The sequence below is a fragment of the Thermobia domestica genome, unplaced genomic scaffold (assembly GCF_964235325.1).
Source record: "Thermobia domestica unplaced genomic scaffold, izTheDome1.hap1.1 HAP1_SCAFFOLD_208, whole genome shotgun sequence".
NCBI classification, from domain to species: Eukaryota; Metazoa; Arthropoda; class Insecta; order Zygentoma; family Lepismatidae; genus Thermobia; species Thermobia domestica.
This window is the reverse complement of record NW_027655933.1, coordinates 270,333-283,056: the sequence shown is the minus strand read 5'-3', so window position 1 is coordinate 283,056 and position 12,724 is coordinate 270,333. Positions and strand designations below refer to the sequence as shown.

The window sequence follows — 12,724 nt, the reverse complement described above, 5'->3', positions numbered from 1 at the left end:
AAATATTTCATTTTTCAAAAAGGGTTTTATATAAACAATTGCAGAAAATTCAATAAACAGGTTTAATGAACTTACAGATGTTGCTAGAGCACGAAATCTTCAGCAAAATTCACTAATGAATATTCCATAAATTCTTATATAACCGAAGTAATGAAGAGCGGGACATTTACATAGGCCTCGAACCACATCAAGACTTACAAACTGAGTGTAGTTGGCACTGTAGAGACCATTGTACAGGAACATTCCACGTGGCAGTACCAAGAACAATATCTCGCACTCAAAAGGTGTGGCTTCCTACAGGACCACGCCATAGGTTCCTAGTCATACGATTTTCGGTAAGTAGGCTGAGTTTGTAATTTACTTTAATTGAAACAGAATTATACATTATCTGAAGAAGTGCAATGACACATTTCAGTGTTATCAAGTAACAATAAATTGAAGGCTAAAAAAGTGTCTGAGTTTCACCGAATGTAAAATACGCCAGTGTAAAAGCTGTTCAAGCTAGCTGGTGCATTAAATATTTCTATAACACAAAATCAGCGATTCATAACTTTAACAAGTGGAGATAAAGAAGACAGTGTAGGATAATTTTGGAACATACAAATAGTTATCAAAATAATGGAAGCACACCTGTAGTGTAACACGAAAACATTTTGAATTACTAACACTCAACATTCGTGTACTTCGCCTGTCTTTTTTGTGCTGTTTCCGGTGACAGTGAGTAGTACATGAGAAAGTAGTAAAAATTCGTACGGTATATGCAACAGGCCAGATGTTGGTGGTGGAAAATGGGAGACCTCTCCGGTTTTCGAAGAAAGTAAACTGCAAATGTTGGTTAGTTAAACCAAATATATCCAAAGTGATGCCGGAATACAAACCTCGGGCAAGACACTACCAGAAAAGACGAATCATGGACGGAAAGCAAGACTAGGTGAGGAGGATCGCACAATAATAATGAACATTCCCACATCGAATTGTGAGGCTAATGCAACACGATTCACTAAAGAACTCGATCATCATCTGGAAAGGTATGTTTGCACAATCCTATTTCTAACAGCAGGCCGTGTTTACGTATAGCGAACGCCTAGAGATGCGTATGCTCCGAACTGCTTCTTTGCTGCGTTAAACACATCGATGGTTCTGCGTTGGTGTAGGCTGCAATATCAAGGTATTCCGTTGGTTCTATTTATTATTCTCTCAAAGGAAGAGTTACAGCCAGTGAATATGTAGACATTTTAGGTGACCAGGGGCACCATATGGTAAAAACGTTCCATAACAAGGATGGAGTTTTCCAAATGATAATGCACCAGTACGGTCAGACCTGTTCAAACATGATGATGAACATCAGAATGGACTTCAACATCACTGAATGTCTATGGCCAGTTTTAGAGCAGTATGTCAGGGTAGGTTTCCTCCTCCATTATCCCTAATGTATCTAAGTGCTGCACTACATGAAGAATGGTTCACTATAAGCTGTACTAAAGTTAATGCTGGTCCAACACCGTAACAATCTGGGGTTAATTATTTAGATAATTATTTGTACATTTTTAAACTTTCTAAGGTGAATGCAAAGACACAATAATTGCCGGTACATGGGTGCGTGTTTCTCCTATCATTCCGCTGCAGTTCAATTTTACTGAGTAACATTCATAAGAATTCTGTAAATTTCAAGAGACGGATGTTGAAAGTGCACAAGCAATGATCTCAAACTGAATGCACGATAAAGGATAATCATGGTATGTTTTTGATACTCTGTTTCGTTGATTATGTGAAGCAGAGACGCAAATAAGTAAGCTTCTCCAAGATGAAGCTTTTCTACTAATACAAAGCCGGCTTCTTGCCTGTTTGGATTGGTGGTTAGTGTCCCATTCAGCACAGAGGTTACATGAGACGGGGTCTACAGCTTAACGTAGAATCCAAAGCACATAAGTTTAAAAAACTCAGTTTCTTGCAGAACTAATGGAGTTCCGCTTTATGTAACATAATCTCTTCATTTAACTACCGCTTTTGCTTTTCTGTTGTAGATTATACAATTAAGAAAGACCCTTTACACGCATATAGTCTAGGAATAAGTGCATTTCTTTTCCATATTGGCTTAAACTGTCATTCACTCTGAACAAAGACATGACGAAAATTAGGTTTCAATTTAGCTGCAAATCGTCCATAAATAGGTAACAGCGTTTTACAGATTACAAAGAATATTTTGTGAACAACTCTGTAAATGCTGGGGGTCTATCAGGCCATTTGTCAATGCGACAGTTATTACACTGCGATAACTACGAGAAATATAGAAACTAGAATGAAGGAACATATAATAGACGCAAAAGATCATGATTCTCCAGTTTCTGACTTACCAAAATACAACTTGAAGGACATTAATATTATTAGAAAAAACATTAAAGTCTATCTCAGCCAAGTTGATAGGAACTTATATCCCTACCACCCATCTGTTAGCTGTCTACTGTTTCATGCGGGGGCTGTGTTGCTGTTCTCTTTAGTAATGCAAGTCCCCATTCGCTATGTAGATACTTTTAAAAAAACAGTGTGTAAACAACGGATTGAAACTCTCATGTTATCATGTACGTACTTCTTGGTTCTTAACATCTTATACAGAGTAATCAAAACGGGTTAACATATAACTGTCAATTCAGTTTAAGTATGCTCATTATTTTAAATGGTGGGGGTGTGCAGAAGCGTTGGAACAGCGGACTACGTCTGCTACTCGAGCACGAATTACAACTGATGGCAGGGTTGGATCTTGTACACAATTTATTGTGCCGGCACGATGGTCTTATTAGGTTTCTTTTTTGTTAATACACCAACATATGCATGAAAAAAGGAAAGGACATCTTTAGTTAACGTTTCGCAGGCATGCCATATAGATTAAAGGAGACTATGATTATTGAAAATGAATGATAAGGAAGAATTGGTGGAAGAAAAAAGTGGCAGCAAAAGAAGAACCTCGAGAAATCCCACTGACACGGTGTCGTTACCCACGAATTTACATGACCAAGGATCGAACCGGAAGCAAGTAATTTGTCGCTGAGTCCCCATTCCTCTGTAACATATAACAACAAAAATATACCATCATATAAAAAAAAAAAAAAACTAAAAAGTATGTCGACTGCTTTTCCATGAAAACAGTTATCATATTGTATACACGAAAAGGAAAAAGAATTCGAGTCAATTCCAAATAACCTAAGAGGGATTCAAATTAAAGCAACTGAAAACAATGTTTAATACTATTTTCCTATTAGTTATTTTTGCTTGCCAAACTGGCGTTTCCCCTTTCTCCAGCAGCCAGCTGTTCCACTGCCTATTGTGTTGTTGCTCCTAAGAACTCTCATTTCTTCGTTGTAGGATTCACTAAAAAGGAATAGCTGGTGGCAACAGGATTGGTTACCGAAACTATACCAGGAAAGAAATCATCCGATTGGAATTCCAAGAACACACAGAAAGATATGTGCTTTTTAACCCTAACAAAAATATAGAAGACTTAATCTGTGTTAAAGTATGATTGAATTATTGTTTTCTAAAAGATGAACTACGAAGGCAGGGTACGATTGACGATTGTTTACTCTCGCCTTAGAAGTGGGTTTGTTAACAGCAAATCGTTAAAATATCAAAGCACTGTCACTCATTTCCGAACAATATAATTTTAAAATGTCTGATTATTTGTGAAATATCAGCTGAAAAGAAACATTAATTTATTTCAGAACGGTACAGAAGTCTTACGGGACCGTACATAACATTTTTAAACAAAACATATCCAAAATATAATCAATATATTATTTTATGTTAAATATATTTTATGAAAACTATTATATATACATATGTGGAAATGAACGTTTGCCAAACATGAACTAATAAACGTTCAATATGTAGAATTATTTCAATATTTTAAATAACATAAATAAATCACAAAACAACTAGAAGCAAAATTATGTCAAACTATTTTTAATATGTAGAAATGCAAACAGGACATACCAACTTATGAAATTAAACAAAAGTTTGTAAACTTGGGAAGCTAGAATAAGATTATCACTATATACTGCCATTACGAAATTTAACAGAAGATATTGGATGTTTCCAGGATTGCGAATTTAACATCCATACTACAATTTATCCCTAACATTGGCAGAAACCATCTTAATTATCACACTTATATTGTTATGCTTGTCCATATGATTAGCGTCAAACTCAATCAAATCATGTCGCTAACTCATAAATTAGACGATTTACAAAATATTACTTACCGGCATATTCTGGAAAACATATAGTGAGAGGACTTCTTGTTATTTTCTCTTCAAACAAATCTTTCTTGTTCAGAAACAGAATTATTGAAGTTTCAACAAACCATTTACTATTGCAAATTGAATCGAAGAGCTTCATAGACTCTATCATCCGATTCATTTCTTCGTCTTCAGCTAGCACTAAATCGTATCCTGTAAAATAAACCACATACATACATCAATATCAATTCAGTGAAAACAAGCATGTGATTATACATGTATATCATACCAACATCTCATAAACTGTATTGTAAGGAATAGTTTCTAGTTATCATTCAGCATATCTTCAAGAATTATACAGATACTTTAAATTTTCTACTCAATTATTTATAGTGACACAATCTGGTACTTATACAAATCCTTTAAACATGACACTCGCTCTAGCGAATTTAATGTCTAAATCACATACACAGCAAAAGACGAGGTGTTAAAATAACTCAAAATGACTACCACTGTAGCGAGACACTTGCGTGTTATTTCAACACCAATGACATCGCCTTCCGAGCATATCATAAATAACTAGTAACTGGCAATGAGAATTTGCATTTTTTTTCTATAACCTAAGTTTTTACACAGTATATTTGGCATTCATACCAAATAACGAATAACGTTCTGTTTTTCTGTAACTGTCATCTGTTCTTCTTATGTGCTAGAAACCTCGTGCAATAACATGTTCGTGACTTGGTATAAGTACGTTTTTTTAACTTCTTTTTTTCTGTGTACATAACAGTGAAAAGTATGGGATGTCACCATTAACTTTACAAAACTTATGATGTCTGTTTTGTTTATTTCTATGAGACAGTTCTAAAATTCGTTCAGTTTTTCTTCAGTCACGAAATACGCTGAAAAACTAATGCTAAAAACTCATACCGGTTTGTCCATATTAAATAGATATAAAATACAATTATATCATATAGGAAAACAGAAAATAATCACTTTGAAGAAAAACCTTCAAAACACTTAAATTTATAAGTGTATAACTGAAACAGCTTCGTGGGGGAAGAACAGGAGTAATAATTCTTAAAATATATCAAGAGATAAACATAACACGCACGCTACAGTTAGTATTATTATTATTAAGCATATTCATATTAATATATATATATATATATATACCGTTATTCGAGATGATGAAGGAAACACCAAATGCTTTATTCCAGTGGACCAAACAAGAAAAAAGAAGGAAAAAAGAGAAAAGTGTGGAAAAATTAGTTTTTCAAAGCTCTAATCTATGGAAAGCGTACAAAATTAATCATTCGCCCCTGCAAAAGGTGATTTAAGAAGATATGGTCAATATGCTCATTACTTTAAAATGTGTGTCTTTTTAATTATGTATTGTCTTCAAAGCCAACTAGATAAATTCAACCTTGATGCTGGTTTTCCAGCTGATTCAATTTTAAATCAATTACATCATCGCTCGAAAAGCAATCAAATTACAGGAACATACACATCTTTTCACATCTTCTTTCACAGTAGATCACTACAAAGTTTATAAGTATACATTGCTCTTCCTTTTCTGTTACTTTAAAAACTGATTTAAAGAAAAAAAAAAAAAAGCGAATCCACAAACAGGCTAATTTCGAAGCATTGGAGCTAACTATTCTATGGCTTAAGGAATCTTGAAGTTCAACAGCACAGAAACAAAACTCGACAATTGAGTTCTTCCTATGTTAATACAATTCAGTTACTCACCTTTAGATCTTGCTTTATATTATCTATTCATCTCCTTCTTGACCTACTTAAAGGACATTTTCTTACCGGCATTCCAACCAAAATTGTACATTCAATGAAGACTATTTTCCGTTCATTTTATAACTATCGGTCTAATTAATGGCAATATACCATATATTCAGTAATGAACATTTATGAAGTTCCAGGTTGTGTAATAACTAGAGACCGGGTGTTAGGCAAAATATCTATTTCTTAATGTTAGAGACATGATAAAAATAAACGCACTGAAGTTTGCTTGGGGAGTCTTTTGTTTTGCTCTCGTTAAATCTCTAATTTATCTTGCTATGGTATTGCTTACATGCCAAGCATCGCCTTTCTTTGTTTTCTTTAAAATCAGCAGTTCATAGGAATAACTAGATAGATCTCTTGTTTCAATCAAGGTTTATGTCGGTTCTAGCAAACTTAAAAAGTTCAGGTCAAGAAAATCACCACTATATATGAAAAGAATACTGCCGCGAGAAATGTGAGCGAGATATTGCGTCTAGTACGGATTTAAACAATTGGACAAATGCTAAAAATGCACCAGCAAATTTAATCAACATGTTCCTGCGTGCTCTAAATATGCCCCAATTACATTTGTGAAAATAGAAAGATGGTTTTAAACTTTAAAAAAAAAAAAATGGTTTATAATAAAAGATATAATTTATCAATTAACATATTGAAAAAAGCAAGTTTCATTTCAGTGTGAAACTACGGTAATCGCCCAAACGATGAGAATTCAATATTCAAACTTGAGGAAGAACATCTATAGCTACTGGTTGCAACAGAACAATAAGACCAAAGATATAACCTGTTCCTCGGACGTGGAATCCATATCGAAAAGGCATTACTCCCTATGCTTTACTGTTTCTGTTTTATTGCAATAAAGACTGAAACTGGAAATCGTTAATTTCAACCGATTTTAGTTTGAGTATAGGGTTAATAGAAGTGATACAACCTATTATTGGGACTCTGAAAAAATTTCAAAAGTCTGCACCTCGATATCTCTTTACCGTTTTACTCAATGAAATCGGAAGTAATAGTAAATTTGAACCACTTCCGACTTTGGTACAATGCAGCGGATGGTCATGTTAGATTGTCTTGAGACGCTGAATAGTTTTCAAAAACCATTTCTCGCTATCTGTTACAATTTTTGTTCTATGGTAATAAACGTTGAAACCTGAAATGTCTCGTTTGAACCACTTCCGGTTTAAACAGAGACTTAACGGAAGACATGGAGCCTGTTATGGGGACGCAGAATCGAGTACGAAAAACCACTTCTCGACATCTCTTACAACTTTAGCTTCGATGCCTGTTGACAGATAGATGCACGGAGGGACAAAGACGTTCTGTAGGACTTCCGACACTTATGCATAGCATAGTTTAGAAGTATAATAAACTTATAAGGAATTTAAATTAATCTTTAAGGACGTGCACCTACTTGACTTATACTAGGACTTGGGCGGGTATATTTCGTCTTACTAATTGCCATGTATTGAAACACCATCTTAAAACATTCTTTTAAAAACTATATTCATTATTTCTGAATGCAGAGATGAAAATTAACTTTCCAGTCTGTTCCTATGAAAATATATACACGGTTTATTTTTTGTGTTTCGTTTCACAGTGGAAAACTACGGTATATTTCCAAACTATCCAAATACAATAAGTACTCGAACTTGAACTAGTACATCTATAACTATCATACTGACTGTAACAGACTAATGAGATCAAAGATAGAACCTGTTCCTCGGAAGCTGAATCCATATTAGAAAACAAATGCTCGCTATCCCTTACTGTTTTTGTTCTATGGCAATAAACGTTGAAATCAAAAATCGTTAATTTGAACCAGTTTTGCTTTGAATCGAGTTTTAAGGGAGGAGACGGAACATACTCTTTGGACGTTGAATCGACGCAAGAAAATCGCTTCTCAGTTTCTTACAGATTTTGCTTTGTGGAAATCAGTATTAAAACCAGAAGTACTAATAAATTTAAACCACTTTCAGCATTAGCAGTGTGTTGCGGGTTGTGATTATATAATATCTTGTACCCTAAATCGACTGCAGAAAACAGTTTGTCGCTATTAGCACTTTTGTTCTATGGCGATGAATGTTGAAACTAAAAAGGGTAATCCGAACCACTTCCGGTTTGAACAGAGGGTGAACGGAAATGACAGCTATTTTCGGCAAGCTGAATCGATTGCCAAAAACTGCTTCTCGGTATATGAGCTCCTTCGTGGCTAAGCGGTTAGTGTTAACGCACGTTTTTGGCGTGGGAGACCCGGATTCGATTCCGGCGGAAGCTCATGTGGTTCGGATTCCATGTTAATCAGTAGGTCCACGTCTCATATATCCTCCCTGCTAAAAAGGGACGTTAAAATCAATCAACGCTTCTCGGTATCTCTTATATTGTTTTGCTCTATGAAGATCAGTATTAAAAACGGACGTAGTAGTAAACTATAACCACTTCTGGTTTTGGTATTGTTACGAATTGTGATTATATGTTCACCTGAGACACTCGACTGCACGAAAGTGTTTGTCGCTATGTGTTACCATTTTTGTTCTGTGGCGATAAATGTTGAAACCGGAAATGGTTAATTTGAAATATTTCCAGTTTCAGTAGAGGGTTAATGCAATAGACAGAACCCATTCCTGGGAAGCTGAATCTATTGCAAAAACAGTATCTCGATATCTCTTACCTTTTTCGCTGAATAGCACTCTGTATCGACACCGGAAGTAATAGTATATTCAAACCACTTCCGGTTTTGGTAGTGTGTTGCAGACGGTAGTCATGTTATGTTGGCTTGAGACGCTGAACCATTTGCAAAAAACCGCTTCTCGCACTATCGTTTTCGTTCTTTGGCGGTAAATGCTGAAACCGAAAATGGCTACCTGAACCACTTTTGGTTTGAACAGAGATACAACAGAGAAGATGGTATCATCGCTGAGACGATGAATAGATTGCAAAAACCGTTTCTTGGTTTCTGTTATCGTTTTAGCTCTACAGAAATAAGTATTGAAGGTGCAAATAACAGTAAATTAACTACTTCCGGTTTGGTAGTATTGTAGATAGTCGTGTTGTCTTGAGACGCTGAATTGTTCCAATTTGAACCACACTTCCGGTTTGAATAGATAGTTAACGGAGGAAATGAAACCTATTCTTGGGACACTAAATCCATCTCTCTTACTGTTTTTGTTCTGATACCTGTCGACAGACGGACTGACTAAGCCGTTTTATAAGACTTCCGACACATATGAAAGCATAGTTTGGAACTCTAATAATTCCTTCTCTGCTGGTTTAGAATTAGTTCTCTCAAGAATGCACTTGTTCATGAATATCAACACATTGTAATATGGGATATTATTATTTCCTACAAATGTAGCTTTTCAAGTGATGGATTTATAAATATTGAGCAATTACCAAATTATTCTTAAGTTTTGCATACAACTGCATATTCAGATATTGCATATGCAGTCTAACAATTTCTTACAAAATCTTTAAATATTCCTCGAATATGAGTCACCAACACTTTCTTTCACTTCTAAATGTATTTTCTTCAAATCTACACCAGTTTATAAGAAAATATATGCATTCCGTGGCATTGTACAAAATATAGCTTCTGTATCTCTATCGTCCTCACTCCAGATATCTTCGGAGTTTCGTTGAGAAAATTTCATAGCATCACAAATATACAGTATTCCTAAAAGTTATTTCATCTCTTCTGCGTCGAGTGTTGTGGCGTCATATTCCTTGGTTCAAACATGTGGTCTTATCAGGCTTACCTGAATATTTTCACTATTTTATTACCTCATCTAATCATATCGGGGTGCACAGTGGTTCAGTGGTAGAACGCTTACCTTTCTGTATATATATATATATATATATATATATATATATATATATATATATATATATATATATATATATATATATATATATATATATATAGAGAGAGAGAGAGAGAGAGAGAGAGAGAGAGAGAGTTCGTGCTTCGATCCCTGGCCAAATAACTTTGCGGTGGACAACATCGTCTCCAAGGTTTTCTCTGGGTACTCTGGGTTTCCTTCCACATTCGCTTTCCACCAATTCTTCCCTGATTATTCACTTGCTTTAATCATCCGTCTCCCTTACCCTAGAGGGTATAATCGGGAACGTTAAACTGAAAGATTTTAATTCATTTCATTCGTTTATCACATCGCCTGCCGGATTTTACGTTATTTCTCCTAAACTAGATTGCTCCGTTACAATGTTCCGTTCTGCATTTTACATTTGGTGGTTCTTGGTTCCAGATTACCCTTTTTCGACGTGGGGACGTAAGGTAAGAAGAATGTCGTCTTCACAGAGACTTTCCGATGTAGTGGTGTCCTCGTCTTCCAACACTATGTCATTCAGGTCACTTTCTGGTCTCTGTACTGATTTAGAATCATTACTATATAAGTACAGGGTCATCATATTAAAGAAAACATGGCTTCCTTCACAATTAAGTTATCTAAGGCTCCTAAAACCGTTTCAGCTACCACGTCTGTATGCGTATACCAGTATACAAGCTATTCAAGAAATTGATCAAAACTAACAATAGGCGCGCGCAGAATAAGTTTTCCACTGACGACAATATCTTTTCAACCACTTGTAACTGGTCAAAAAATGTACGAAAGTGAAACATACCAAGTCGCGTAGTAGACGATATCACTTAAAAATAGAGTTCCTAAAGTGCTTAAAAAAAGAAAAAAAGAAAAAGCGAGCCTACAAGAGTTAATTAATGATTTCTGGTCGTAGAATGTCAAAATATATTACACAAAATTTATCTTCCCATTTGAAAATGATGAATGATTTGTTTCCAGACTGGGATTTTGGGTTGCTGTATGAAGGATAACGTGCTACAAATAATTTATTTATTAAAAATACATTAAAATTTTTTTCCCTTTCTTTTAAAAGATGTTCTCAACAAAGATCAGGTGTTTCCATATTATTTAAATACGGAAGGTTGAAACGTCTGTGTGTGTCCAATTTTGACGTCCACCTATCATAGGAAAAATCATAGGGCCACCATCGGTTACCCTCGATGTAAGCACCATGTATCTTGGCATAGCCCTGCAGCAGAACTTCCATTGTAGGTTTTACTAAGTACAGGAATGGGAATCTTGTGCTGCTATTCCTGGCAGGCTTTCCAGACGCCAGGGACCGTGGTGACACAACGAGAGGCAAGTGCTCTTTTCAATAGGTCAAACCCGCAAAAATTAATGGGACTGGCATCAGGTGACTTCACTGGTATGTCCCGGAAGGGAATAGCCTAGATGTATGTGATGAGGCCTTATCCAAATGCGCATGGACTTCATTTCCATACAAACGGGCCGGATCTTCTATATAAATTGGTATGAGAATACGTTGCTGATAAAGTGTAGACTTGATTTTGTAGTTTTTAGGCACCTGCCGAATTGTCAACTTTCCTTTATTACAGTACCCGCGGCAACCAGAAATCTATTTAAGAAACTTGCTTTTGAACTGAGAGATGAAGTCAGGATGGATTTTTGCTTCTTGTGAGGTGTACGTTACGGTTCGAATTTTGCCACAATCTGATACATAAATCCATGTTTTATCGTGTGGGGCAACAAACTTCCATTCTTCTCCGGAAAGAGGCATCTGCAGTGGGTCTTTCTCTGCCTCCGATGGGTCGCAGTAAGAACATGTTCACGACTTTTAAACACCATCCAGAGCTTTAATTTGCCACGTACGATTCGGTTCACAGTTGACTATACCATGTGTAATTGTCATGCCACCACAGGTTCTGTAGGAGATTTCCTGCAGGGCTATTCGCCACAATTTCTAAGTTACAAGTGGAGTCACCGCAGTACCCGGTCGCTTTCTACTCCCCTTATTGGGTGAATGAAATGTTGAAACGCCGTGGTGTTTATGTTGATTATGTTCTTCGTAGACCCCAATGCACATCCATTTTCCTTGCACTGTTTTTGAGTCTGTATCACGGAAAACTTGGCGTGGAAAAGAGCTACAACGTAGCCTTTCCAAAACTGCTTCGCCTTGGGAACCACGATGCACACACACACGCAAACTGACGTGATACTATAGACCTTTAGCTTTTTCCTGCTGTCTCAATGATTCGGATCGGTCGATTCTGTGAACAGAGGTGAAGGTATAAAATCAGATACACATAGACGGATCAACCTTTTGTACCATGTATGACTTCATTTCAGTTCTTGAAGATTTATATCTTCATTATTTCGAGTTATATTTTTGTGTCTATTATATCGCCTATATTTTGAATTTAAAGTATCTATTTAGCTGCCTATTTTACACACTTTCCTTGCTTAATATCCAGGTCGCTAACAATAACATTCTCCCGTTTGATCTCCTAAGCTTGCTATAAATATCCGCTTTACGGCTTTCTCTCCAAACATTCTCAGCCTCTATTCACTCCTATAAATTAGTGACCACTTTATGCATTTAGAAATTGTAACACACGTTGTTCCATATTTTTAATTTTAAATCCTTGCGACAGTAGTCGCGAGGACTAGTAACACGAATTTTTCGCCACATTATACACGTATAAATAGATCTAAGGTGGTCAAAGGAATAAAAAGCACTTATTAATACATAAAAAATACTCATACCAGACAACGCGACACAAAATATGATAGCTGTAACTCCTTCGAAACAATGGATCCACTTCTTTCTCTCCGAGCGCTGACCACCAACGTCGAACATCC

General features: G+C 35.9%; 1 protein-coding gene across 1 annotated transcript in view; it reads right to left on the bottom strand.

Moving 5' to 3' along the window:
- Galphai (G protein alpha i subunit) overlaps nt 1-12,724 on the bottom strand; it is a 53,606-nt gene that overhangs the window by 22,058 nt on the left and 18,824 nt on the right. Inside the window, exons 4-5 of the mRNA XM_081747376.1 lie at nt 12,629-12,723; nt 4,257-4,445 (exon numbers count right to left, since the gene is read on the bottom strand). Of these exons, the coding sequence (XP_081603502.1) occupies nt 4,257-4,445; nt 12,629-12,723 (284 nt within the window). The remainder of the gene's footprint in view (nt 1-4,256; nt 4,446-12,628; nt 12,724) is intronic.